Source organism: Aspergillus wentii (genome assembly GCF_001890725.1).
Source record: "Aspergillus wentii DTO 134E9 unplaced genomic scaffold ASPWEscaffold_6, whole genome shotgun sequence".
NCBI lineage: Eukaryota > Fungi > Ascomycota > Eurotiomycetes > Eurotiales > Aspergillaceae > Aspergillus > Aspergillus wentii.
Genome location: NW_024467837.1, coordinates 2,513,705 through 2,541,127, shown reverse-complemented (window position 1 = coordinate 2,541,127; position 27,423 = coordinate 2,513,705). Strand labels below are relative to the sequence as shown.

At 52.3% G+C, this 27,423-nt stretch overlaps 11 protein-coding genes across 11 annotated transcripts; 4 read left to right on the top strand and 7 right to left on the bottom strand.

Moving 5' to 3' along the window:
* Positions 1–353: 353 nt before the first annotated feature.
* On the top strand, positions 354–1,122 carry ASPWEDRAFT_185954 (uncharacterized protein; the record flags this gene model as incomplete). Its single annotated transcript, XM_040832109.1, has 2 exons — positions 354–439; positions 512–1,122. 2 exons carry the CDS (start codon positions 354–356, stop codon positions 846–848), a joined length of 423 nt encoding a protein of 140 aa, XP_040687289.1. The 3' UTR covers positions 849–1,122.
* Positions 1,123–2,765: 1,643 nt separating this feature from the next.
* ASPWEDRAFT_115153 (uncharacterized protein) lies at positions 2,766–4,311 on the bottom strand (the record flags this gene model as incomplete). The annotated part of the gene is made up of 3 exons (XM_040828558.1): positions 2,766–3,689; positions 3,737–4,108; positions 4,156–4,311. 3 exons carry the CDS (start codon positions 4,309–4,311, stop codon positions 2,766–2,768), a joined length of 1,452 nt encoding a protein of 483 aa, XP_040687288.1.
* Positions 4,312–4,818: 507 nt separating this feature from the next.
* ASPWEDRAFT_175012 (putative carboxylesterase) lies at positions 4,819–6,473 on the bottom strand (the record flags this gene model as incomplete). The annotated part of the gene is made up of 2 exons (XM_040831306.1): positions 4,819–6,189; positions 6,249–6,473. 2 exons carry the CDS (start codon positions 6,471–6,473, stop codon positions 4,819–4,821), a joined length of 1,596 nt encoding a protein of 531 aa, XP_040687287.1.
* Positions 6,474–6,976: 503 nt separating this feature from the next.
* On the top strand, positions 6,977–8,619 carry ASPWEDRAFT_175011 (uncharacterized protein; the record flags this gene model as incomplete). Its single annotated transcript, XM_040831305.1, has 3 exons — positions 6,977–7,087; positions 7,184–7,664; positions 7,742–8,619. The coding sequence occupies 3 exons, from the start codon at positions 6,977–6,979 to the stop codon at positions 8,617–8,619; spliced, it is 1,470 nt and encodes a 489-aa protein (XP_040687286.1).
* A 173-nt stretch (positions 8,620–8,792) lies between these two features.
* ASPWEDRAFT_624778 (aldehyde dehydrogenase family protein) lies at positions 8,793–10,520 on the top strand. Its single transcript, XM_040838656.1, has 3 exons — positions 8,793–8,989; positions 9,046–9,825; positions 9,874–10,520. The coding sequence occupies exons 1-3, from the start codon at positions 8,966–8,968 to the stop codon at positions 10,495–10,497; spliced, it is 1,428 nt and encodes a 475-aa protein (XP_040687285.1). The 5' UTR covers positions 8,793–8,965; the 3' UTR covers positions 10,498–10,520.
* Positions 10,521–10,543: 23 nt separating this feature from the next.
* Positions 10,544–12,029, bottom strand: ASPWEDRAFT_116185 (amidohydrolase; the record flags this gene model as incomplete). Its single annotated transcript, XM_040828640.1, has 3 exons — positions 10,544–11,315; positions 11,367–11,611; positions 11,658–12,029. The coding sequence occupies 3 exons, from the start codon at positions 12,027–12,029 to the stop codon at positions 10,544–10,546; spliced, it is 1,389 nt and encodes a 462-aa protein (XP_040687284.1).
* Positions 12,030–12,193: 164 nt separating this feature from the next.
* Positions 12,194–15,423, bottom strand: ASPWEDRAFT_185948 (uncharacterized protein; the record flags this gene model as incomplete). The annotated part of the gene is made up of 9 exons (XM_040832108.1): positions 12,194–12,502; positions 12,548–13,890; positions 13,937–14,116; positions 14,160–14,630; positions 14,678–14,747; positions 14,797–14,973; positions 15,021–15,103; positions 15,153–15,182; positions 15,231–15,423. The coding sequence occupies 9 exons, from the start codon at positions 15,421–15,423 to the stop codon at positions 12,194–12,196; spliced, it is 2,856 nt and encodes a 951-aa protein (XP_040687283.1).
* Positions 15,424–16,879: 1,456 nt separating this feature from the next.
* Positions 16,880–17,980, bottom strand: ASPWEDRAFT_53506 (glycoside hydrolase family 88/105 protein; the record flags this gene model as incomplete). The annotated part of the gene is made up of 1 exon (XM_040837895.1): positions 16,880–17,980. The coding sequence occupies one exon, from the start codon at positions 17,978–17,980 to the stop codon at positions 16,880–16,882; it is 1,101 nt and encodes a 366-aa protein (XP_040687282.1).
* A 329-nt stretch (positions 17,981–18,309) lies between these two features.
* ASPWEDRAFT_87366 (putative 2-ketogluconate transporter) lies at positions 18,310–20,028 on the top strand (the record flags this gene model as incomplete). The annotated part of the gene is made up of 5 exons (XM_040839578.1): positions 18,310–18,594; positions 18,642–18,919; positions 18,965–19,480; positions 19,527–19,738; positions 19,787–20,028. Coding segments are annotated over 5 exons (1,533 nt in total), but the record flags the coding sequence as incomplete, so codon positions are not given.
* A 77-nt stretch (positions 20,029–20,105) lies between these two features.
* On the bottom strand, positions 20,106–23,537 carry ASPWEDRAFT_160490 (uncharacterized protein; the record flags this gene model as incomplete). Its single annotated transcript, XM_040829796.1, has 7 exons — positions 23,472–23,537; positions 23,154–23,423; positions 22,865–23,107; positions 22,389–22,814; positions 21,697–21,860; positions 21,164–21,647; positions 20,106–21,115 (listed from the first exon to the last, which is right to left on the bottom strand). The coding sequence occupies exons 2-7, from the start codon at positions 23,380–23,382 to the stop codon at positions 20,106–20,108; spliced, it is 2,556 nt and encodes an 851-aa protein (XP_040687280.1). The 5' UTR covers positions 23,383–23,423; positions 23,472–23,537.
* Positions 23,538–23,906: 369 nt separating this feature from the next.
* ASPWEDRAFT_114784 (GMC family oxidoreductase) lies at positions 23,907–25,737 on the bottom strand (the record flags this gene model as incomplete). The annotated part of the gene is made up of 3 exons (XM_040828523.1): positions 23,907–24,865; positions 24,930–25,643; positions 25,695–25,737. 3 exons carry the CDS (start codon positions 25,735–25,737, stop codon positions 23,907–23,909), a joined length of 1,716 nt encoding a protein of 571 aa, XP_040687279.1.
* Positions 25,738–27,423: the final 1,686 nt, after the last annotated feature.

Sequence of the window (27,423 nt, the reverse complement as noted above, 5' to 3'; positions counted from 1 at the left end):
ACACCGAAGACGAATCCACACGACACTCAGTCACGACATCACTCGCAGAACAAAACACGACGCCCATCACCATACTAGCAACACCCTTTGACCACTGGGAGTGGGTGGTCCAAGGCAACACCGAACGCAGGGACGTGATCTCCGTGGCCACCAAGTTCTTCCTCTGGGTCACTGACACGGCCACCACCGCCACCACCGCCACAGAAGCGAAAACCTCGCCGCCTCCACCACCTCCGCCTTCCGATTCCGGTACACACAAAGGAACGCCTCCCACGCGCCGGCTCCCATACAAACCTCCGATCACGACCCTTCCCTGAACTCCGACAAACGAGATATGCCCCCAATTCCAGAAAATGGAGACGGGAAGCGCGTTTTGGGGCTCCAGCGAGCCCATCATCGAGTATCCCACCGAGTACTTCCCAAACGAATACCTCTCCGAGTAGGCACAACACCAAACGACAACCCTCCGAACGATGAATCCCCGAACCATGAGACTCTCCAAATCCTCCAGTACAACACCCAGAACTCCCTCGACAAGGTCACTGCTCTGCGATCACCGGCTCCGAGAATACGCCGTGGTTGCCGTCCAGGAGCCGTGGGCAACGACAAACCCAGCTCCCCGCGAACCCACTTTCCCGGCGAAGCTTTCGAATAGTAGTAGTAGTAGTAGCAGTAGTAGACCTTTTATTCCTCTTCCAGCTACTAGGCCCGTTTGCATCATGGAATCGGCGATCGCCACCGACGCCTTCGGTTCCGAAAGCAACCCATCAACCCCCAGTGCCCGGGACACGTTTCTCCGCAGCTTCCTGCACATGTCGTTTGTAGATCAACCAGCAGCGGGCATTTGAGCAGAATATGTTGTGGTGTTTGACTGCCCGAACTGCACCCGCATTGCGCGCTCTCTGACCCCTATTCGGGATAGGTAATGGCTCAACCCAAACCTCCCGGTGTAAATGATGTGCTGCTTGAAACCTCCGAGGACAATAGTACGTCGTGCCACAGAACCGAGTCTTGAACGATGCCAGAGTAATCGAAGGCATTGGTCTCGTAATGCATCTCATTCTGGGGTAAGCCGTTGCAGATCTTGCGTGTGGAGAAGTCAGATCCAACACACCAATTTCCGCGCTGGATGAAGATGATCATTCTCCGAGACATGGGATTGGGCAAGCGTAAGCGGCTTCGAATAAGTTACTTGCGGAGTTGGTTGATAAAGCGAATCGCTGGTGGCAAACGATTCGAATGCTCATCGTCGTGTATGTGAAAGCGAGTAGATGAAGTAGGCCTTTGAATAATATGTGATCAATTAAGACGAATTGCTTGGCCTTTCAGCCAGGCCAGCAATCGAAGCCATATGTATATACAAGTCCCATTTGCCATCGACAGCTATTTGCCCCTTCCCCGTAGGGGTCTCGTCTTCTGCTCCATTCTAGATCTCATCGAGACATGGTCTTGAAGCTATCCAGATCGATCACGGAGATACTGAGATCTAGCCGTTATCGATCTCCGTGCGTGTGGCAGTCGAAGAGCCGTCGATCAGAGGTATCGTGTCGACAAGGTTTGAACATCTTCGGTTCGTGACAGCAAGGGCGTATCATCTATATAGAGTTGCCACTGGTAGTTGGTTTGAGCGTGACTCCCGGCAGTGGAAGGGCTCAGGTACCAACTCCCGCGTGAATCGATCAGTGTTTTTCTGTACATATGGATGGGATGATCGTTGTTCGATTATTTGACATCGACAGATCAGATGCTCGATCATCGTCGAGAGCCACAGACAAGTTCGTTTCTTTTTTCTGTCACGCGTTGAAAGAAAACCGGGTCGATATGGAGCAGTCTTACGGCTTCTGTCGACAGTGTCAATCTCTGTGAAGCTGCAGCTCTCGATGAAACAGCATCTAGCTGGTATCCATCGATGAAATACCTGACGAGTTGCTTATGAGTTTGCCGTAACCAGAGCATCTCCTGCAATGCGTCGGCTTTTCTGATCGTGGCTTGCCGAGAGAGATCGTGTCACATGATCCGTATTATTACCAGCCCGTGTGTAATTTATATAATATACCATATAAAACAGTCCACGAGTGTGTAATGGGTCTGTGTTAGATACTGTCGAATCGAGTCTGTTTTCAAAATATGATTCGACTCGACCAATTCTTCGATTCGACTCGTTGACTCGTTGAATTGAATCGACTGGATTCGTGTGGCACACGTTCTGAGATTGTCTAAGCGAGACTCATCGGTTTCGAAGGAATGTGTGGCTTCTTTGCAAAGTGGCGATATCTCGTGCGATCTTCGTGGTCGAATGATATATTTTGACGTTCGCCTCGGGCCGTTGCCCGAAATCAACACTTGTCTCAATGCCCACGATACCAAACAAATCACGCTCATCGAATCTTCTGACTGATCCGGCCAGTACAATATTTGTTTCATCAACAGTGATGCATACCGAATCTAACGTCTATCGAATTAACAGAAACGGAGATGGAGCCGCGATCCTGTGTGCCCACCATGCGAACAATTACGAGTGAGCGAGAATTGAGTCAGTCTGCCCGAGTACGATCGACTGATGGATGGGTTCATTTTTCGCAAGCAGTCAAAAATCGAAGCAGTTGGAATACGAGAATTCGAAGCCGTTGTGGAAATCTTCGCTTCGTTTCTTTCGCGTCGAGAAACTTCTCCGCAGAACGTAAACCGACAATTGCCGTCGATCGATTGACTACAAATGGGTTGGATCAAATGTATTCATTCGTCGTGGCAGATCTACGGTATATCTAATCTTTCACGTCCGTGGTATATCCATGTTCCATCAGATACTCCTTCAACAGTTGATCCTCCTTTTCCAGATCCAAATCCCCACTTTCGGGCAACAGCCAATAGACCATCATGCCCAGCACGGCAACTCCACCGGCCAGATAGAATGTCGAACTGTTCCCGGCCCGATCCTGCAACGGAGAAAAGCACTGCGTGCCCACTGCTGCTCCAGTCCTACCGAACGCTGTGGCCACACCGTACCCCATACTGCGCATGGCCGTGGGGAATGACTCGGTGGAGATCAGTCCAATTGTAGCTCCGGGACCCATGTGACCGAATGCCTGCAGCAGGCCGTACAGCACAACAAATGCTGCGATGTGCTGAGAGAGCTTGGAGTAGGTACCTCCGATGATGAAGCCCAGGACCACGTACCCGGCGAATCCCAGCATACCGGTCTTTCGTCGACCAATGGCGTTGGTGAGCCATGCACCGATGATGACTCCAGGAACAGGGAGAACGGCCAGGATGACTTGCCAAATGGCCGTGGTGCGAACGTTGTGGTCCTTGACCAGCGAAGAAATAATGGTACTCGACATGATGCTGTTCGGAAAGTTGATGAAATCGTAGAGAAAGAAGGCCAGCGAGGTAGTCAACATCCGCCACCAGTATCGACGGACAAGCAACAGGTAGATTTGCGGGGACCGTCGTTGGCGAGTGAAGTTCGAGTAGTGGAACAAGGTAGAGTCGGCCATGAACAGCCGCAAAACGATGATGATGACTGGAAGAATAGTGGCGATCGAGTAGATGGCGTGGAAGGCAATGGTCAAGTTGTTGTCGCTGGCGATGAGGCAGATCAGGTAGATGATCATCAGAATCGGACCGGCGACGGTGGCCATCAACGTTGTGAAGGAAACAAACAAGGGACCGCGATATCGTCGCAGGAACTGCATTGGTGAGCAAAGAACACAGTTACCAAGGCCAGGACACTCACATCGTCTGATTCTTCAATGCCTGCCGCAGCACTCGGAGGATACTCGCCTCCCACGCCAAACCCAGCAATTCCTCGCACAACGACAAAGTACCACAACATGTCGTTGGACGGATGAACCTGAAGGGCCAGTGCCGACATCAACGTCCCAATGGCCACGAGCGACGAAGTGAAGAGCAAACCGGCTCGTCGCGAGAACATGTCCGAGGTGTATCCCAACACGACAACCCCGAGAATGGCGCCGACAATTAGCGAATTGCTGATGCGCGTTTTCATCTCGGACGGATAGCCGTCCGAGCCCAGGAGTTGTTTGAAGATGACATTCGTAGGGTTCGCCAGGGTGTTTTGGAATCCGTCACTGAAGTTGGCGATGTACTGGAATCATCAGCCGGTGGTCAAAAAACGCTGGACGAAGGACTCACGCAGCTCAGGATGGTGATGTTGCTCTGCCATTTGGTCGGACGATACGACCTGATCGTGGCATCCTCGACGTCTTGGTTGACGACAGTTGTTTCCGTCTTGCTGGCTGGCTGCTCGTGGCGAGGGCCATCGCCTGTCCGTTCCTCAGCGATTGCCATGGCCGGAGAATCCGGAGAATTCGGGGAATTTCACGCGTCGAATCTCTGACACGATCGAGCAGTCAGCAAAATGGCGATGATGAAGAATCGACGGCACTCACCCATGGCCTGATCGGAATTGCCGTTCCTTTGAATAAAAATGGCCTCCACCCCGGTTTGTCTAGTCGTTCCACTTGATAAGCCTTGATTTCGGTGAAGGTCCGCCACGCTCGGACACCCCACGGTCGATCACGGACAACTCCGCGGAGATAAGCTTTGCGAAGCAACGGAAAATCAATTGGATAATGAAGAGAGAGATACGCAGTATGGACAGGAAAAAACCAATCCTCCTCACGGTGTTTTCGTCTCCTTTGCTGCATCGTCGGGTGTTTTTGTTGAGATGCAGCTTGCAGACTGTGTGACGCACTATTCCCGATGCAGCAGCACAACCGATCTCCTGCAGCGATCGGCAGCGACGAAATTTTCCGTGTGCCTCCAAGACGAAGAGGGGAGAATGGCGTTGTCGCGTTATTGACTACCTCGCGACAAGGCAATTGTCTTCCACAGATTGCAACGGTGCTGGAGTAATGGCGGCACTTCCTCCATCGCCGTCGAATTGGTTTGCAGCCTCAACCGTTGCCCCTCTCCCCACGAAGCCCAATACGGCGCTCGAGTATTTCTCAGTGTGTTTGGATCCAAATTCATGACGAAGCTAATCCAGTAATCCATTACGATAGGTACAATCCCCGCGTTGACACCGGCGTACGTCGTTTCCTCCGAGCCCGGTGCAGAGCCAACTCCGAATATCGCAGTCGTTTCGAGCGTATGCGAAACCCCGAGACCGGCAGCCATCATCGATGGATCTTGCACATTGTATCGATAATTCCAGACTTGGTTGGGAGCGAAGTACCTTGCCATTGTCCCCGCAATGTGATTCCCGGGGCAGGTGAAGGTGGAATCGCCATACGCTGCAGACGTAGAAGGAAAATACGGGGCATGGAACGGTAGGGGTGGCATTGGGGGATAGGCATTGAAGATTTCTCGCATCTGTCTGGGGACAAGATCGGGAAAGTTGTTCTGCAGGAACTGAGCCATCTCGCTGCGGTTGGTGGCATTGCACGCAAACAGAGATCCCTCGTTTGTGGAGTCACCGACCAGCAACGGGACTGCGATGATGCTTCCTTGCTCAAAGAGCTCATACAGCGGTTGCTGGATCAGGTCTCCATCGACAACGGGAAGGAAATACCACAACGGGCTGGAACTGGCGTCGGGAAATGGCGAGGGTGTATTGGCTGCCTGGATTGTCGGGAGATCGACAGAACGTAGACACACGAGCGCATCTTCGGATCCAGCGCAACCGGTATCGTTCACAAAGCGATCAAACTGGAATTCCATCTCGGCCACGCGCCGCTGCGTGGGCCAGAACGGTGATTCGGAGATCGCCCCGGCAAAGAGGCCGTCGTTGCGTCCTCGGTGTGCAGCCAGATGGATGGCCACAGAGCCAGCCCCGGCAGAAGCGCCGTGGATGACGACCTGGGCTGGATTGCCGCCAAATCGATGGATGTATTTCTGCACCCATTCGAGGGCTTTTCGCTGGTCCCGTAAACCCACGTTGAGATGGCCGTTCTGTCTGACGTGCTCGCTGGCCAGGAACCCGAGTGCACCCACACGGTAGTTGAAATTGACAAAGACAAGACCGTAACTCGAATGCTGAATGACCTCGGTTCCATTGTAGTTGGCGTTGGAATTGGCTGCGTAGCCACCACCCTGGATGTAGACCCAGACGGGGAGTTTCGAGTGTCTCGTGGCGTTGGACGGGGTGAAGACGTTGATGAACAGACAATCCTCGGACACGGCGAGGCTGGGCGATTGACTGGCTCCAATGCAAATCGGCCCAAACTACGGGAGATCGCCGATCAGTAGATGCTTCTTCAACATTTCGCTGTTTCGGTGCTTACCTCTGATGCGGCTTGTATAGACTGCGTGGTGGTCAGGTCTTGAGGTGCCCGGAATCGTCGATTGGCCACGGGAGGAGCAGCATATCGCATGCCCAGATATTCATCGACACCCGTATGGAGCCTCCGTCCTTGGTATTGAGAATATCCCAAGTCAACGAGAGGATTTGAGCTGGCAACGGCGTGAACAGCCGCCAGCTGGAAAAGCAGGGCCCGTACGAAAGCCATGGTGGTGCAGTGGATCCGTTCACCACCCGACCTCGACAAGGCTCTTTATGTCTCTCGGCCAGCTGCCTTCTGGCCGCTGATTGCTGGATAAATATCTACGAATCTACGATCCTGGTGCTGATAATATACAATGCTGGCTGTCCATGACTGCATCAACCGTCGATTTCTCGACGCTTCGCTGTGACAACCGCCCAACCGCCTCGCCGGTCGACTTTATGATACATCGAGCTGTATCATAATATATCAAATCCCGCTTGCCCTAACGCACTCAGAGACGAAAATTCTGTCGACCATACAATGCTCGCACTTCTGCCAGATTCTCAAGTTCGCTTTCTCTTTTCTTCATCCTTTGCAGTTCAATTCCGTTGTCTCAATTCTGAATCTGTTCATTCATTCGTTCGTTCGTTCCTGACTCATTCTTTTCTTTCCTTCCCATAATGGCCCCGCCGATTCCGTGGGAACATAAGGTCTAGATGCGCGGATACGCAAGTCGCCATCCTGAAATGACCCAGGAGGAGCTACGAGACGTTTTCGAGCAAAAATTTGGCCGGCGCGCCGCTCGATCATCCATCGGCGAGATGCTTCGTTCCGAGTTCGACGAAATGACTCCTCCGGTGGATGGGACTCCTCAGCGAGAAGAGACTTGAGAGCCAGGGTTGATACCTCGACAATGCTCTCGAGGACGGTCTTGCCGAGGGAATCGACAACAGCCTCCCGAACAGCCGGAAAGTACTTATCCTGAAGTCGAAGTTCAGATTCCAGTTAAGATTCCTCGACAAGAACCCTCTCCTCAGCCTGTTGCACCTCCAGAAGATGCAGTCCTTTCAGAGCTCGAGCATGTCTTGAAGGTGTACCTGTCCGAAGTCCTGACAGAGACCCGAGTTGAAATCTCTCTCATCCGGGAGGTGGCATACAACCTCCTGTACTTGCAAGGAATCCCCCGGTTCCCGTTGTCTGAAGAGTGGATGAGAACATTTGCAAGGAAATACAATTTCCGAAACAAAATAGATCGGGCAGATGACAGTATGGCCGATGTGGAGCGTGCGCTGAAAGCTCTTTACATCATACTCCTGGCATACAAGTCCGAAGACATCTTCATGACCGACCATGCCAAGGTGGACTTGCGAGCCATGCCTGGGATGGACTTCCCTCCTCAGTTTGTTTCGGCCCTGTTGTGCACCAACGTCGATGGTTCTCACCGGTGTCCCCTCTTCATTGTCGGATCCAAGCAGTACCCCCCCCAAAACTCGACGGCTTGAATCAGAAAGCCCTCGGCATGGAGTGGCATTCGGCCCCCAATGCGAACTTGACCCATCTCATCTTGGCCCGCTCGATTCGCCAGCTGGACAATCACTGCAACGGCAGAAAAGTTGTGCTGTTGATGAAACCGACTTTCCTCCACTTGCTCGCCATTGATTCCTTTAGAGGGCAGCCTCCACTGCAGAATATCACCATCCACTGGCTGCCTCACGGCATTCCCGATCACCACCTCCCTACCCATCACATGATTTCGACATGGAAAGCACTCTATCGACTTCAGCTTGTCCGGTGGATGGCCGGTAAAGTCAATGACGACCAAGAACCGGATCGGCACAGGAATATGTTCTTGTCCATTCAGTGGATGGTTCGATGCTGGCATCTGGAGCTTGACACGTGGACCATCTATGACTCCTTCCGGCACGCTCTGACCAAGCCGGGTAGCGTCAGAGAGCCTTGCAACGCTGATGTGAAGGAAGAATGCCGCGAGGAATTGCGGAGAATCCCGGGCCTCGACCCGGACTTCGACGTGGAGGGGTTCTTGCTGCCAGACTCGGAGAGGATCGAGACGAACATGGCGGAAGTGACGCGATGGGTGGTCGACCGAGAGCAGTTCGACCGGGACTGCGCGGCACCGTCACAGGTTGCAGTGCCGGACCGGCCACAGTGGAAGATGAATTTCCATCGGATGATGAACGCCATGGACAGGTTGATCCACTACAGTGCATTCCAGGAAGACTGCAAGGAAGACGACATTCAGTGGCTTTTTCGTATGTACCAGAAGTTTGCCAGACTTCATCGTGAACAAGACAAGCTCGACGGGACAGCTAGGCTCGAGGAGCTCGATAAGGCCAACAAGGCCAACGAGGCCAATGTGATAGACAGATAGATACGAGATAGCGAATGCAATCAGCTGTTTTTTCTCCCTTTCTTTGGTCGTACCCCAAACCCCGCGATCTGCGAAGTCCCGCCCTGCGCATCCGCGTGAGGCTGAAGTTGCCGAATCTCGTTTCCGACCAGCGGCGATCCGTGCTCATTTCTGAGTCTTTTCGGATGACCATCACCATCATGGAGATGCGGGGTCCCCAGATCTGCGACGTACCCGTCTTGTTTCGGAAAGGTGTTTGAAACTCTGTTCGACCAAGATGGGATCTCGTGAGGGGTACGCAGGTATTTAAGCGCCGCGCACGATGATTTCAGCCGGCATCCTTCGACAACAACTCTGACAATTCACCATGGCTGCATCTCTGGATATCACGGTATGGCTTCAACGCGACCATGTGAATTGTACTGACCGCAGCATGTGCAAACACAGTCCTTTCACAATGTCATCAACAACGATTTGACCTCCACTCCCTCCACGCGTCACAGCATCAACCCCGCCAATCGCCAACCCAACCCCCCAGTCCCCGTCTCGACCCAACAAGATCTCGATCGTGCGGTTCAGTGTGCCCGCGATGCATTCCAGAAGTGGTCCAAGACCTCCTTCGATGAGCGTCGAGCTGCCATCCTCAAATATGCCGACGCCATCGAGGCCAACGCGGACAGCTTGGCGCGTCTCTTGACGCAGGAACAGGGGAAACCACTCAGCCAGTCGACGACCGAAGTCGGCATGGCTGCCACATGGGCTCGAGGCTTGTCGAGTATCACCGTTCCCGAGACCGTCATACAGGATACGGAGGACTGCAAGGTGATTCAACGCTACACCCCGTTGGGCGTTTCCGGAGCCATCGTGCCGTGGAATTTCCCCGTGTTGCTGGCAATCGGGAAGATCATCCCGGCTGTGTACACGGGAAACACGGTCATCGTCAAGTCGTCTCCTTTCACTCCGTACTGCGGGCTGAAGCTGGCAGAATTGGCCACACGATGCTTTCCCCCCGGTGTGGTCCAGGCGTTGAGTGGCGGTGATGATCTGGGCCCGATGATTACGGAGCATCCGGGAATCGACAAGATCAGCTTCACGGGGTCGACCCTGACCGGAAAACGAGTCATGGCCAGTTGTGCAAAGACGCTGAAACGAGTCACTCTGGAGCTGGGGGGTAACGACCCGGCCATCATCTGCGACGATGTCGACATCGACGCCGTAATTCCCAAAGTGAGTCGGTTCATCCCTTGCATGCTGTGGCAAATACTAACTTGACAGGTCGGCATCCTCTCCTTCCTGTGCTCAGCCCAGATCTGCATGATGATCAAACGTCTCTACGTCCACGAGAAGATCTACGACGAGTTCCGAGACAAATTGGTGCAGTTCGTGCAGGCCCTCAAGGTGGGCGACGGCACCGAGTCCGATGTCTTCTTTGGTCCCGTTCAAAACGGCATGCAGTTCGACAAGGCTCGCGATCTTTTTGGCAGCATCACAACCGATGGGCTCAAGGCCGTCTTGGGTGGCACGATTGAAAACTCGGCTGGCTACTTCATCCACCCAACCATCATCGATAATCCGCCCGAAGACTCCCGCGTCGTGCAGGAAGAACCGTTTGCCCCCATTCTCCCGATCATGAAATGGTCCGACGAGGCCGACGTGTTGGCCCGAGCCAACGGTTCGGAGAGCGGATTGGGATCGTCTGTCTGGAGTAAGGATCTGCAACGAGCGATGCGGATGGCCGATCAGCTGCAGAGTGGCAGTGTGTGGGTGAACTCGCACTTTGAGGTGGCTCCCAATGTGCCGTTCGGAGGGCACAAGACGAGTGGAATTGGCACAGAATGGGGATTGAACGGACTGACATCGTATTGCAACTCGCAGTCGGTGTGGCTGCGCAAGGCTTGATTTGATGATTGACGTACATACATAACACGCGTCTATGATAATCTGTTTATTCCACTGGCCATCGAGGCTTGATCGTATCCTGCAAACCGGCTCTGATCACTACTTGCCGGCTTCGTATCTTTGCCTCTTCCACAATCTCCTGTTCGTTCATCGTCAAGAGTTGCCCGTCTCGGACCACCATCTGGCCGTCGACGACCACCACGTCGACATTGCGGCCTGTAGCAGTATACACAATAGCACTCACCGGGTTGAACCACGGCTGCGAGTGAATTTTCCGGACATCGATCGCCACAAAGTCGGCCTTCTTTCCAATCTCCAAACTGCCAATCCGGTCAGCCAGTCCCAGCGCTTTCGCACCGTTGATCGTAGCCATCTCCAGCACCGACTCGGCAGGAACGGCCGTGGGATCGTAAGCAATACTCTTGTGGATGATGCCTGCCAGCTTCATCTCCTGGAGGAGATCGCAGGTATTGTTGCACGGAGCACCGTCGGTTCCCAGCCCGACATTGACTCCTGCTGTCAGCAAATCGGGGACTCGACAGATCCCCGGGGCCAATTTGGCGTTGGAAGTCGGACAGTGAGCGACATGCGTGCCTGAAGCTGATAATGTGGCAATATCGGTGTCGTCGAGATGCACCATATGGGCCAGCACGGTGGATGGCGAGAGCAAACCCACTGCGTCGCAGTACGACATGGGCGAATGGCCGACCGAGGCGAAGAAATCGCGGTCGGCCTGCACTTCGGCGCAGTGCATCGTGATGGGGATGTTGTTCGCGCGCGACAAAGCGGTCATTTCGCGATACAATGCGTCCGAGACACTATCTGGTCAGATTCATCGATGCTGATGGGATCAAGAGATGCAAAAATACCCGCCTGGAGTGCGAGCTCCAAACCACACGCGGATGCGGTCGTTTGCCTGTCCGTTCCATTTCTCCCACATGCTCAACGCCCCCAGCAGCGACGTTTCACGGTTCTCGACGAGTCCCGGATGCATCGCCCAGGCATCATCTTGCGCGTAACGGGCAATGTCCATGACGATCTTGCCCAGACAGCCACGGATGCCGCTTTCTTCCACGGCCTGGCAGAGACCGTCGAAGCCGTATCGATCGGCAAACTGTCTCGTCAATATCACTTCATCTGTGGAGAAGTGCGATGCATACCATGCTCTCCAGGAAACAAGTCGTCCCCGACTTCAGCATCTCGCCGATACTCAAGCGTGCGGCAGCATAGCCATCATCTGCGGTGAAGTTGCCCTGCAGCACCCAGATGCGTTCGCAGAGCCACGAAACCAGTTCGAGATCGTCTGCTGCTCCCCGCAACAGCGTCTGGGCCGTGTGCATGTGCGTCGAGATGAGGCCGGGGATGACGATGCGGCCATCGAGGCTGTATTCCTCGTCTGCGGGGTATTGGCTGCGAAGACGGTCAGTTTTGCCGATGTCTGCGATGGAGTCATTCTGGACACGGATAGCACCGTCCTCGACGATGCGACGAGAGGCATCGACGGTGATGATGGTGGCGTGAGTGTACAGCATTGCGAGGATGATACTGGTTGTCTTGATGGGGTGCGATTCGATATATATGTCTCTTCGGAGACCGCCGATGTGCGAGATAAGAAAGGATCTGAATAACACAAACGGAACATCGCATTGAATCGACTGCAATCTATTCTATTCTATCCGCTCATCATCCAAATGCATCAATGCTTCTTCCCCACGGCAGAACCAAAGCGAACCAACAAGTCGCTGATGTCCTTCGGCTCGATGCAACATTCGAGGATCGCCAGTTTTTCCGGCTCGCGCTGGACGCGATTCAACGCCACCAACAGTTCGCCGTGGGTCTTGATCTGCATTGCAAACACGGATGGGTCCATCTCCTTCTGCTTCTCGGCGCTGGACAAGTACGGATTGTCGAGATCCTGAGTGTGGAACACGCCGCTCAGGCTGGACGTGAACGCGGCGTAGTTCCAGTTGCTGATGTAGTTGTACGGACCCTCATGGATGGCCGTCTGCTTGGTCAGAAAGACCCTCTTTGATTGAGATGATGCACATACCTCGATTCCATAGCCCAGGTTGTTGAAGATAAACACCACCGCGTTCATCCGCATCCGGATCATCGTGCTCACTTCCTGCGCCGTCATCTGAAAGCTGCCATCCCCGATCATCAACACTGTTCGCCCATCTGGCCGGGCCAATTGGCTGCCCATTGTCGCCGGCAAGCTCCATCCAATCGAGCCGTAAATCATCTGCATCTGAAAGTCGGTTCCATGCGGCAGTCGAATACGTTGAGCGTTGAACCAGCTGTCTCCCGTTTCGGCAATCAACGTATCCTGTGGTCGGAGCAGGTGCTCGATGCCACTGAGAATGCTAGCCACGGTCAATGTCGTATTATTCATGGACATTGGATGAGATTCCTGCTTAGTCAATTCCATGGCGATGGGTTTCTTCTTGATGTCCGACTTGACCAGCGCTGTGAGTGCCTGGGCCAGCGGGATGCCTTGAATGATGTGAGACTCGGGGGCCTGGATGTACTCATCCTGCAGGTCCAACACTCGATATGACTCTTTGGAAATATCCAGCGTGTCTCCCAGTGTGTGATAGTCACTCCACCGTCCACCGATCACCACCCACAAGTCCGAGTTCATTACCGTCTCCCCACACAACGCCGGCTCCAACGCCTTCGACCAGAAAGTGCCAGCAAACTGAGGATAATTCTCAGGAACCAGTGACTTTGCATCTGGTTGGCAAAAGACAGCGCAGCCGAGTTTGTCTAGCACGGCCACGAGTGTTTCGGGAAGGACGGATCGTGCCAGTGCGCCGATCAAGACAACGGGTCTGTGAGCCGAGTTCCACGCATCGGTCACGGCGTGGATTGCTTCTTGAAGCTGATTCGCAGGAGCCAAGTCGGGACGTTGAAATGCCAATGGCTGTGGTGAATCGCAGGGCATTTCGGAAATATCTGCAGGGATTTCGATATACACCGGCAACGAGTTTTCGACACATTGCACCAGCGTTTGGTCAAGCGTTTGGCGAGCACTCTTTTGGTCACGACTCAGCCGAACAGAGGCCGTGGTAACTTCTCGGTACATCCGCAGTGACTGGTCTCGGTCTGGGACGCCGAGGGTGTGGTGAATTACTCGATTCTGACCAAATGTGATGGACTTGGGGCAGCTGCAGACCACCACTACGCGCAGGCGATCCGAGTAGGCCCCGGCAATGGCATTCACGACAGAGAGACTACCGACCATGAATGTAACCATCACGACGGCCACGCGTGTCGGCGAGGACCGGGCGTATCCATCAGCGGCGTATCCGGCATTAAGTTCGTTGCAGCAACCCACCATGCGCAGGTACTCGCTCTTGAGTATCTGGTCGAGAAGGATCAAATTGAAGTCGCCTAATTTGGCGTCAGTGAGGACGGTAATGAAGGGATCGGAACTTACCCGGAACCACAAAGTAATCTCGGATCCCCAGCTCTTCCAGTCGGTATGCGAGATATGTTCCGATATTGTACTGGCTCTGACTGAACTCAGGCACTCTGGGGGACAAGGCAAAGGCACCGTCTGATGGATCGTCTTGGTGAGGTTCAGGAAGACTGAGAACCACTCGTTCTTGCAATTCGCCTGCCGAGTCAGTCTACGATCACAATCGAGTCAAGCCGCATACCTTTGTCTATTAATTCATGAATACCAGGAAGATCCTGCAACTCCAAAACGCGATGTGGAATGTTCAATTTGGCTTGGGTGACGACCCCGAGTGCCTCTGCTGTTTCGCTGCTGTTGGCAACACACGAGCCTTTGATGTTGACCATGCGCATCATCGGCACGAAAAGATCTGTCTGGATACCGCCAGCAGGAACACCCACTGCAACGACAGTCCCTCTTGGCCGAACAAACTGAATTGCTTGATGGAATAATGTCTCTTCTGCCGTGACAACCAACGTAGCATGGGGACCTCCACCGGTGACTGACTTCACCTCCGAAACAACGTCTGGAGAGAGACAGTCGACAAAGAAGGCCACTCCTAGCAGCTTCATCGCCGTCACGTTGGCTTCGTTGGCCAAGGCGAGTACTCGAAATCCACATGCCTTGGCAAGCTGACAAGCGAACGAAGTCAAGCCTCCTTGACCGGCGATGGCTTTCAATGTTAGACAGGCAAACTGGAAGGATGGATCAATAACTTACCGACAATCTGGCCCGGCTGGGCATTGCTCTCCTTGAGAGCTTTGTAAACGGTGCCACTGGAGCAAAGTATCTGGAAAGCATTATTAACGACGCTGTTCACTCAACCGAAATAAACTCACCGAAGCAGCTTCATCCAACGCAACATCATCAGGAATTCTGACGACGTGGGTAGCCTTGCATACAGCGTATTGCTGAAAGGTCCCATCCACCGTGTATCCTGAGAAGCGAGCATCAGGGCAAAGCGGCTCACATCCGCTGTGGCAGAAATCGCAGTTGCCACAGGATTGATTAGCCCACTGGATGAGGCATTAGCATTAGAATGAATGACGAAATAGAAGATTACCTGAACCCCCACTCGATCTGCCACGGCTAGATTGTCGACATTCTCTCCGACTGCCACGACCAGACCGGTTCCTTCGTGGCCACCTGGACAGCGTCAGTAAAGGCAGGTTGCCAAAAGATCCCACTCCCATACCGATGGGATGCGTCTTGGTCCAGGCTTCATCTTATTGTCTTGTCAGTGTGCTGTCTTATATTAAAAAGAGTATCGTACCTTTCCATGTCTCAGAGTGTTGATAGCAAACACCGGAAAACTTGATCTGGACAAGAACATCATCGGCTGCGATTGCTGGGACTGGTATCTGGATGTACTCGGGTTTTATGCTGCTCCCAGAGCTTCTTTTGGGCACAAGTGCCCACTGCATAGCAGGAACTGAATCAGAAATAGACAAAGAAGTCGGTGCCATGTCTGGAGAGAAAAAGCTCGTTTGATTCTTTTCAGTGAGTGGGAAAGGATGAATCCTTATGTACGCTCAAAGTACACCATGTGAACCAATGTCGGATTTCTGGTCTTAGTGCCCCCCTTCCCTGATTGTACATTGGAGTTGTAAAACAGAATACGCATCTGCCGTGATCACTGGAAAGGGACATCGAGGATCGAAGACCTTTGTTGTCCAGTCAGAATTCCATGCCATTCCGATTCCATATTGTGTGATGACGCCAGGAATGAACGGATTGCTTGAGGAAAAAAAAAAAAAAAAAAACTGGAAGCAGCATCTCGTGTGGCCAAAGCATATTGATGATGGTATCTGCAGTTTGTGTTACCGCACCGATGCCACAGCGTCCACCACAGCACGGTCTCGACAATATATTACGATCACTCTACAGTGAATCAACACTGGCTGTTAGCAATGCTGGTTATTTGCCTGAACCGGAATTACATGGGATTGCGTATCACAGCACCACTGCTTTTCACTTGTCGATCGGTGTATGCATGAGAGTGAAATAAGCAAGTGGCAATTCTCGACAAGGCAGCACTCTTCAATCTCGATGACTGCGTGTCTTCTGCTTGTTGCACAGGCTTATCGAAAGGCAAGGAGACGACATATGCCAAGCCCTTCATCGGGGCATCGGGTAGTTCTCCTTCGAGAACGATACATGAGGTGGGCTGTGCCACGAAGCCGTTACCGAGGCCAATTGGAACCGCCAAATGGAAGCCCTGCAAGAGTGTCCTTGCTGAAGTGGTGCAACTTTCATCGATACGATGTACTGAGTGACCAGTAATAAATTTGGTTTACTTTTCTGGTGGGTTTCTAATTTGCGTGAGATACTGTCCTTTTACCTCGTTGAGTCTGAAACGAACAGCATCTGATTGGCCAATGAGGGGCTTGGCACTCGGAGGATTCGTCCCGATCAGGAAAATCGACTGGCCCACGCATTTGATCAGATAATCGCGATTAGATTAGATTGGCTTCCGATTTCGTTTCATCCGTTTGGTCTCTCATCGTACTCCATGCATTCGTCTCTTTGTTGGCGTGGCTGGATGCAGAAGTCTGGCCGACAGCCATCCCCAATCCATCGAGTACTTTGCCGATATGCATCTTCTCTCGTTGGATCCAATTCTGGCCAGCAAAGTACGGTGCTCTTCCCAAAGACAATCGTCTGTCTGTCCTGCACACGTCAATCTGGGTCAACGGGCAATCGTCTACGTTGGTGGATGGGATCCTCGACGGGATGAGGCGTTGCTCTTCGACCAGCTATTACGGGAGAATACAATTCGTGTGTCTCCCGGACTCGCATAGATTCTGGACGGCATGCCGGAGTTGAAGGGTACGAAGGAATTGCAAAGAGGTTTGATCGAGAATAAAGCTCTGGTGAGATAATATGTCGTGAGGGATGCCAATTGTATATTCTATCGTCTATCTATAGATATGTCCGCAAATACTCGCCCAAAGCCATGATAGCCATAGCCTGTCCATACGGCATTGCTGTCAATGGAATCTTCTTGTAAAACTCCAGACTATCGCCCATCCCTGTGCCAAAGCTGGTATTCTGCAGCTCTCCCTTCTCATCCACAGCTCCCAACACTGCTGTGATGGCTGATTCTGCCACAGCTCGATACTGTGCTCCGATATATCGCTTGCGAACTGCTTTGAGGATTCCGTATGCAAACCCTGCTGTTGCGGATGCCTCGACATACGAGTCGGGATGATCGAGAAGGGTGTGCCAGAAGCCAGATGACGCCTGCATTCGTTGCAACGCTTGACACTGAGTCTCGAGGGTGTCGATGAGGTGGACTCGGATCGGATCGGTGGGTTCCAACTCGAGCAGCTCGATGATCTCGGGGATGACGATGGTCACCCAGCTGTTGCCCCGGGCCCAGCGAGCGTTAGCAAAGTTGTGCCCGCCGTCTTCAAAGGTCCAGCCGTGGTAGAAGAGGCCCGTCCGGGTATCGAACAGATACTTGATGTGCACGAGGAACTGCCGCTTCGCCTCGGCAATGTACTCGGGGCGGTTGAGCAAACGACCAATCTTGGCCAAGGGCATGACGGTCATCATTAGCGTGTCGTCCCACAGCTGCTGATAATTCTCCGTCACATACGTGGCGTGCTGCATGCCTCCGTACCGAGTACGTGGCAGATCATGCATCGCCCATTCCGCCCATGCGTCCAGCCAGGGAAGATAAGTCACGTTGCCCGTCTTCTCGTAGACATATGCCAGCGTCAGAAAGACGGCCATGGTGTTGATGTTCTTGGTGGTGCCTCCTTCGGCAAACCGGGCTGCAAACCAGTCCTCGATGATTTGGAGCAGTTTGGGATCGCCGGTCATTTCGTAGTATTTCCACACGCCATACAGGCCAATGCCGTGCGTCCACTCCCAGCCCTTCCAGCATTTGGTGTCGATCACACGGCCATCGTCCAGACGCAGGAGGAACTGGCCGGTGGCATCTTCGATGTTGACCAGATTGGAGATGAGAAGATTGATGGCGTCGTGGATCTGGGGGGAGGGGGGTTTGGAAGACATGATTGTGCTTTGTTTCTTTCCTGCTTCTCGAGCGAAACGGCGGGTTAATGAGGATTTGATACGCGGAAGAACTCGATGGGCTTCCCCGCGTGGCTCGGGCCATCCAGCGCCGACGAGGGCCGGGATTGGCCGCCGTCAGCCACCTCGGGCAGTTCTCCCCCGCAAGCCGACGCGTGGGGAAAAAGATGGGGAAAAGCCGGGGAAGTGCAGAAGTTGGGATATCAGGCGAGAGGGGAGGGGAGACGGGGCATAAAAGGCACTTCTGCGTCTTTGCTGGCATCCATCCGTCATTCTCCAGGACAGACGATTCGAATCAAGCCGAAATGGACAAGGACGATGCTGCCCATGTCGAACGGGTGCTCTCGCCCAGCGACAAGCTGGACAAGCCAGACTTGGCCGACTCAACACGGGTCGACCAGGAAGTGCAGGAATATGCCACGCGAGGGCGAGTCGAGGTCGACGATGCCACCAGTCGACGGCTGCGACGCATGATTGACCGTCGTGTGCTGGTCATCATGATATTTACGTATTTCCTGCAGGCACTCGACAAGGGCACCCTGTCTTTCTCCTCCATCATGGGATTGCCTGAAGATACGGGCTTGGTGGGACAGCAGGTAAGCTTATCACCGTATCTTCCAAGCGTTCGAAACTGACCATCTAGTACTCGTGGCTCACAACTTGCATCTACATCGCCGTCCTCGTCGTCGAATATCCAACCAACTGGATCATCCAACGCGTTCCCATCGCCAAATATCTCGGTGTCAACATCATTCTCTGGGGCGCTGTTCTGGCCCTGCACTCTGTCTGCAAGAACTTTGCCAGTCTCATCGTCGTCCGCATCCTGTTGGGTATCTTCGAGGCGTGTTGCCAACCTTCTTTTGTGTTGATGTCGGGCATGTGGTATAAACGAGAGGAACAGGCGGCCACGGTGACCTACTGGTGAGTATTCCGCTCCATCCACGCGGTCTCTGCTAAAGGCTTCAGGTACATGATGAACGGTGGCCAGCAGATCGTCGGTGGGTTGCTCGCCTACTGCTTCAGTCTCATCCAGGGCCGTGCCATCTACTCGTGGCAGGCTCTCTTCATCGCATACGGCTGTCTGTCGGTGCTTTGGGGTCTTTTCGTCATCTTCTGGATGCCCGATTCTCCCATGCGTGCCAAATGCTTCAACGAAGAGGACAAGCATCTGATGGTCGAACGAGTGCGTGCCAACCAGACCGGCTTGCAGAACAAGACCTTCCGCGCATACCAGATGTGGGAAGCCTTTCGTGATCCTCAGATGTGGTGTTATTGTGCCGTCCAGGTGTTTACGACGCTGCCCACCAGTGGACTGGGTGCTTTTGCCAATATCATCATCACCGGATTCGACTTTACCGTCCTGCAGACCCAGCTGTTGGCCATGGTGCTGGGCTTCTACATCATCATCGTCCTGCTGACCTCGGCCTGGCTGGTCAAGAGGACCGGACAGAATATCCTCGTCATGTTGGGCTTCATCATTCCGTATGTTCTTCCCTCCTCCATCTCGATTCCTGCTGACAGAAAATAGATCTTTTATCGGAACCATTGTCCTCATGACGGTTGAGAATCACAGCCTGTCCACCAAAGCCGGCCTACTCGTCAGTTACTATATCACACTCTCCTTCTGGTCTGCGCAGAATCTCGCGCTGTCCATGGTCTCGCGGAATATCGCCGGTGCCACGAAAAAGTCGACAGTCGTCGCAGCCACTTTTATCTCCTGGGCCGTAGGAAATGCCATTGGTATGTTCATTCGTCCATCGGCTATATCACTTTATCTGACAAGCACAGGTCCTCAAGTCTTTCTCTCGTGGGACGCCCCTCGCTACCTCATCGCCTTTGGTGTCCACCTGGGCTGCTACGCTGTCATGACCTGCTGCGTCATCTTCTTGCGCTTCTATCTCAAGCGTCAGAATGACAAGAAGGATGAAATTCTCCGGGCCAGAGGCCTGGACACTGCCGATCCCAACCTCGATCACGCCTTTGACGATATCACTGACCAGGAGAACTTGAATTTCCGCTATATCTACTAAAAGCCCTGCGTGGGTTGAATATTATTGTCAATAGTTAATGATGCAACGATAACTGTAATATATTTGCATCGTAATACTCATGAAATCACTTCCATCGGCCACTTCATTAGCGACACCAATTGACTATCACCCAAGCTCTGGACCAATGTGTTGATCTTTATAATCTCGTGTCGAAAGCTCTCCACGGCGTACCACACGTCTTCGAGCAAAGTAATAATCAAATATAAATGAGCCAGAATTGTAAAGGAATAACCCTGAACTACGCCAAACTCGTCTTGCTCGAGCTCCATGGAGCGAACAAAATTGTACGAAAGCGTCTGCGGCCAGGCCATCACCAGCGCATCTTCAATGTCCGCCTGCACATCCATCCGGTCCGTCCGCGTTTGTGGACTGGTTGCAAACTGCAACACAAACATAATACGCATGTAGTTCTCTTCCACTATCTCAAGCGCATGGCTCTGCTCTCGAAGAATATCACTGGGCGTCATCGGCCTGCCGGGCTCGGCCATCTCTTTTTCGGGGGATTCCGGAGCAACGGCCAGCTTCAGAGTGTTGGAAAACGTACGCAGATTCGACAAAGCCTGTTGTGCTCCACTGGCAAAACGGGTCAAATATTTGGAGCAGTGACATCGCGGTGGAACTGGTGTTGATGCCAAGTCTTCGGGGATCTCCTTCCAGGAATCACGGTTGTTGTTGAAGTTGAATATCGCGCGCAGTCGGCCCATGCGCAAAAATCTCCAGTGCTCGTGGACAATCGACGTTACACCACGAACAAGGTATATCCAATCCAGCCGGGGCTTCTTTTGTTGAGGCGGTAAGAATCCTGAACTTTCATCAGATATACCAGGCGGGTTTAAGCCGTGTATACGGAGGGAACCAAAAGCAAAGGCTACGATCAAGAGAGATCCGGCAAACATTGCTTCTGCATTGGCAACAGACATGACTGCCAGCTGCTCTCTGAATCCTTGTAATCCCCGTTGATGATACTCGATCACCGTCTCCAAATCCACGGCGTTACTCGAGCCGGACGACTCAACCCCAGCCGGGCCGTTCTCTTCGCTCGGAGATTGAGAGTTTGATGTTGAATCTGTCCATCTCTGTGAGTTAGTAGGCCAGTTTGGATGTTCGCACGCACGTTCCTTTGTTGTTTGGTCTTCTGAAAGCAGATCCAGGCCCGCCAATGCCAGTACCAGATGCATCAGGAACTCGTTCGTCGCCGCAATTTCCGGTATGACCTTTTCCCAGACCAAAGTTTTGGTCGGATTCAGCGACATGCGATGTGAAAGACGCAAGATGAAATGCTGTAGCAGTCGCAGATCAAGCATGTTTAGCCCCTCGTGATGCTGTGGCGGTCGTGAGACAACCGTCCTACTAAACTCCAGAGGTCGCAACGGGATCGATGTCGGATGTTCAACGGGTCCTGTAGACCATGGAACGGATTCATCATGTAATGAAGCTTCTCGATAAGCTCTGTTCGGATGAGAGGATCTGCCTTGCTCCGCGGTGGGTGTTTTCTTCCGAGGTGCTTGCCTGCGTGGAGGATTTCTGGTTTGGCTGAGAAACTCGCACCGATCGCCTCGGAGGGAACATGCACCACAGATTGGACGGACTTCGTCACACTTTGCGAAGTTGGTTTCAAACGAATAACCGTCTTGGAGGAGAACATACCTTCACGCGGCGGGCTTTACAGGTCTGACAGCCATTGCGGGACTTGGTGTGACTGGCTCGGGACTTGAGCCGGACACGCGGGGTGGAATTGGAATCCGGAGTGGCTGGAGAGTGCGGAGATGGGGACATTTGTGCATACGCATACGAGAAGAGAATGATGGTTGCTTTGTTTGCCTTATGGGATTCGAGTTCGCGATGAAGCCTCGTGTTCGTATTGCGTGCTGAGTCATACATGCACGTGATAGAGGCAGATATGCTCGTCGACAAAGTCCACCAGGAATATACTTTGGGTTTTCTGATCCTTTATTGTACAAGTCACGATAGATGCTCAGTAGAATCTTACTCTTCACATTAGAATCAATCGATTTTTAGTGCATCTAAAGCTGCACTTTGAATACGGAGAGGGAAGGTCTCAACTACTACTTTACGTTTAGTTGAATTGAATTTCATGTGGTGCTGCTTTCTTCTGGCTGGATAAAAAAATAAAAAAGCGTCAATAACAATAGGCATTGCTAGTGATGCCAAGATACTACTCTAAACACCGTCAAATTCAGTTGCAACTGCCACTGTTCATCATGATATCCAAGTAATTGCAATCCATTCCGTACTCCATACTCCGTCTCATAAAATCATGTATCATTTTTGATTCTGCATCACTTCAGAATCCTCCGTCGGCGACAGTTGCATTTCACTGTCTGTCTTATTCCTAGCACCAGCTTCTAGATATGCTCCGGGAAATACTACCACCAAGACGATACCCGTAAGGGCCATCAGTAGCGCATCGAAGATGTACAGCAGATACTCCCGCTTCATGATGAATCCGTCGTTGCCCTGCACAAACTCCACGACACGAAAGATTGATCGGATCAAGATAAGCACACACGCAACGTACAGTGCCCACATCACTGACTCCCAGCTCACGGAATGGGGAAATGCACCGGGTCGTGAGGTATCTTGTGTAACCATATATTTCGGATTCTTCTTGACTCGGTAATGAAACAGAGATGCAACAAAGACGAAGAAGCTGAAGAAGAGGAGTTGCACCGCTAATCCACCGATGACGACGTACTCGCCTATCTGCATCGCATTCACCGAACCTGCTGCCATGTACCCACCCCCTGTACGAATGAGCATGTGGAAGCGGCAGCAAAATAACCGGGAGAAATACCTGAGCACTGCATAAGAAAGGATATCACATCACCCAGCACGAAGATCTTGGTCAGCCATTTCACCCGAATAATGGAAGCATTTTCCGCGTGAAGCTGCACAATGACCCTTCCGAGCGTCATGTATATCGAGGCGGCGAAAACAGGAGGCGCGACAAGGATGAGCATCGTTTGGACTATATACGGCCCTAAGGCGTTCTTGTCGTGGTGGGAGAAAATGCGTGCAACATATCCGGCAAGTTCGACTGAACTGTTAGCATGACTCGGATGTGCAGATGCAATGCAACGTACAGATGAGGCCAATGACAAACGCGATAAAAAACCAAGTCCGATTTCGATACAGCCGAATCGAATGTAAAACGGTCAAAATCGCAAAACAGGCGACGAAGATGGCAGCAGCAGGGACGGAGGGGGTATATCGGTAGAGGACAAAGCTGCTGGCATCCTGGGAATCGGCCATGATGGAGGTGCTGAGAAGAAGAATGAAACCATGATGGGTCTTGTGGTAAACGGTCTCCATTTAAATCAATCGAGATAAGAATTTTCTGCCTCGTGGTAATTCTAAATTATTATTAGAATCTTCATCCAAACCCGATCAGAAATACGAACACGAAAAACAACAGCCACTATGCGAACACGACGCGGGGAAATAGGGGAATTTCTGCTCGTATTCTCGCATTCTCGTATACTCGGATTCTCATGGCCAAGTGGATTCGGGATCCAGTGGGTACGGTGGAGCATCGCTGAAAGCCATTCGCCCTTCTGTTTGGTCCATCTTGTCGCCAGCACACCTTCTGGCCTCTTATCTTGTACTTCTATTGTCATGGTTTCTTTTCATGTCCGTTTGAGCGTCATCTCTCGTGCCCGAAGTAGAATCAAATTATCTTCATATGATGGGGATCCACGATTCTATCATTGCATATACCGAAAGAAAAGCAGGAAAGGAAAAAGGAAATTCGAATGCCAAAAGTTGCAAGTCGTATTCATCAATGACAGTCATAAATCATATGTACAATCAAAAAACCCAAAATCGCCATCACAGCATCACGGTCGCTGTGCCATGTTGAGATCGTACTCCCGAATGAGAATATCTGCGCACGTCGCTCCTGTCACATAAGCAGTAGCCTGGGTGTGGTTGTTAGTCAACACCGGCACAACGCTCAAGTCGGCGACCCGAAGGTTATCTATGCCAAACACTCGGAATCGCTTGTCTACCGCCGCATCAATATCACCCGGTTTCCCCATTTTGGCCGTTCCCATCATGTGCCAGCCCGATGCCAGGTTGTTCTTCCAAAACTCGAGAATATCCTCGTCTGATTCCGAGGCTGGGGCGATGAGTGTCGATACAGTGTCTTTGCTGAAAGCAGGGTGTTTGGATATTTCTAGAACGTGTCGGTAAATCTCAATACAAGCTCGACGATCGAATGGGTGAGACAAAAACTTCGGGTCAAAAAGAAGAGGATCGTCTGGGTTGGACGACTGCAAGCGCACTTCACCATTTGACTGCTCATTCATCAAAAAGACCGACAGACATACATAGCTATAGTCCGGGACAGCTTCAGGAAAGATGAGGTGCAGTGGAAAGTGAGTCACAAGTTCATAGTGTGGCACGGTTTCCCGCTGCAAAAAATCCTGCTCTGCCAGTGGCAGTGCCTTGAACTCGGTCGACGCCGTAACGCGATCCGATTTGAGCCAACCTGCGCCAAGTTGACACGAGTGCCGCGTCCAAGGGCCAGTTCTGTCTTTCTTCCACTGCTCTAAAGCGGCATCCATTGCAGCTGGGTTACGGAAGAAGGCGTTTCGGTCATTGGTCTCAGGCTTGCGCTGGAAACATAAGGGAACGAAGAAATGGTCTCGGAGTCCTTGGCCAATAGCTGGCAGGTTCTGCACGACGGGAATGTGGAATTCTCTTAGCTGATCTGCTGGACCAATTCCCGAATGCATGAGAATCTTGGGCGTATCTTGAGCGCCGGTGGTCAAAATAACTTCTTGGTTGGCGATGTCTGCAGGTATCAGCATCTGGTCTCAGATATTCAAAGAGCAGAAAGGTAAAAGGCAAAAACGAACATTGCTTCCCCCGAGACTCCACACCGATTGCCTTCTTTCCCTGAAGCAGCACTCGCTGAACTGGTGCTTCTGTGATGACAGTCAAATTGTCCGGGGCGCCGAGTAGCAGATCAGCTGCAGTGGTTCTTTGGCCCTGGTGAGCGGAATTGATTACCAAGGCCATTCCAATCGGGTCACCCGAATTGTGATCTGGATTGCGAGCGAGACCTGCTTGTTCGAAGATATCCATCATGAGCGGCAGGTCCTGTTCCCATTCATTCGCATATCCCACTCGAAGATTTCCCTGAGAACCGTGGTCTGCTGGTTTTGGCGTCGCGTATTTGGCATTTTTGGTATTCGGGATGACTCCATTGAAATTTTCCAGCTTCTTAAATCGAGCCTTCATGCGATCCCACCGGAAAGTTTCATCTCCCACAATGGCTGCCCACTGGTCATAGTCGTCGCGAGCGCCCACAGTGTAGAAACCGAAATTAATGGCGCTGCTGCCGCCCAATACTTTTCCCCGTGAATAGTCGATTTCTCGGCCATTGCAGTGCTCCTGAGGAGTAGTCTTATACCCCCAATTTAGCTCGCCATTCAAGAAGGTAGTCCAGCGCTGACCATCCACTCGTAGAGATTTGTCATCATTCTTTGCTTCAGCCTCTAATAGTAATACCTGAGGACGTTTGTCTGAGCGAGCCAATGTTGCTGCGAGATTGCATCCAGCAGGGCCACCTGCAGAGGTAAATCAGTAGTGAATGTGAGACAGGATCTGTTCCAACTAACCACCCACGATAACAAAATCCCACGATTGCGTTGATTCCATCATTTGAAAGCAAGAGTGCCTCAATGCTCCGGCAGAATCATAGTATGAAGAGGAGGTGCGATAGACATCGCCGATGGGGTTGAATGACTTTATATGCAGCGAGTCAACAATGATGAGAGGGTGGCATTTCACATCGGGGAAACATGGATGCCTGAACTCTGAAAGGCAGTGTCAGGATACTACAACAAGCATTCTGAATAGATCCGAGTGTCTAGAAACTGTCAAATGGGATGCGACATCGCACGTGGTCGACGAAAGCATCATCCCGCAGTCCAGTCCCGCACCGGCCTCGCCCAACTACCGTGGTCACAACCCAGCTGTCATTGCATCAGAGACGCATGCGGAATCTCAAAATTCAATCATGGCGTTTTGAATCCGCTCTAATGATCGACTGTTGATTCATGACTGTTCCCCGCACTCTGATGTTCCCCGCATATCCTTCATGGCAGGCTGTGGCGTTTGCTCACTTGCTGGGTTGTAAAGCATCGCTCGCATCACAATCCCCGAGACCAGTTCCCCCTCGTTCACTGTGCAGAATCCCAGCTGCTCGTATAGCCGTGTCCCTTTGGCGCTGGCCTCGAGCCCAACGGGCACTTGATCACGGCTGGCCTGCTCCAGTCCCCATCCGACCAGTTTCCGACCGATGCCTTGTCGTTGGTGGGAGGGATCGACCGCTAGGGAGGACAAATACCAGAGCTCCGGATGGTCATCGAACGGGAAGCAGTCTGTTGCGCTGGCTTGGTTGTAGAGAGCAAGTCGGGCGCTGTCGACGCTGCGATCGGGATACATTCGGGAGGTAAATCGGTCGGTGATGCTCACGAGCATCCGCTCTAGCGCTGTAAATTATCGAGCCATTAGTTATTATATTAATTCCAATCCATAGATGACGACTCTCACCATCCCACCATCCACTCTTTGTCTCTCTCCACCGCGTCGCGGACGCGTCCGTTCCGATCCTCTCCCAGACACCGTACCCAACCAGTTCTGCGCCCGTGATCGGCGAGTCCTTTATCGCAACCATCACCACCCATCCAGGAGTTGCATGCTTCATCTGGAGTCTTCGTAGAAAGCCATCGCGATAGTCGGAGTAATACTCTCTTCGTTGGGGGCAGAGAAACGCAAAGAGTTCGTCGTCGATCATGGCCTGCGCAGCCACGGCGGCGGCGGAGGGGAGGTCTTGCGACACGGCGGGTCGAACAGAAATCATCGCCCAGGCTTCCGGGTCTCGATCAAGAAGAGGTGAAATAATAATATAATTTTCTGTGTCTTGGGTGCGATTGCGGGTCGATTGGAGTTGTGACAAATTGATTCAACGGGTGGAGTTGAAGAAACGTCGGAGTTTGAAGTTCTCGGGATTCGTGCGACTTGATGATGCTACAATATCTCAGCTGTCGACTGTGTACATGGCAAGGGCTTTGATATGTAGGAATCCTTTATTACAGTCCTATTCTATCATGCATTGTACCCAATAACTTGTATCTAAGTTGCTGCTATTCTCTCCCGAGCGCATTATATGTCTTTCTCTCCGAGTCTCAACCATCAGCACAACACCATAAATTCCACAAAAAAGCACCGTAAACCGGGATCACTCAGACTGATACTTGATGGCCCCATAGAATATATCCCAGCACCCCGGTGCTTTTTTCTCTGTATAGCAATCACGGCCGTATCAATCTGATGGGGTTAGGA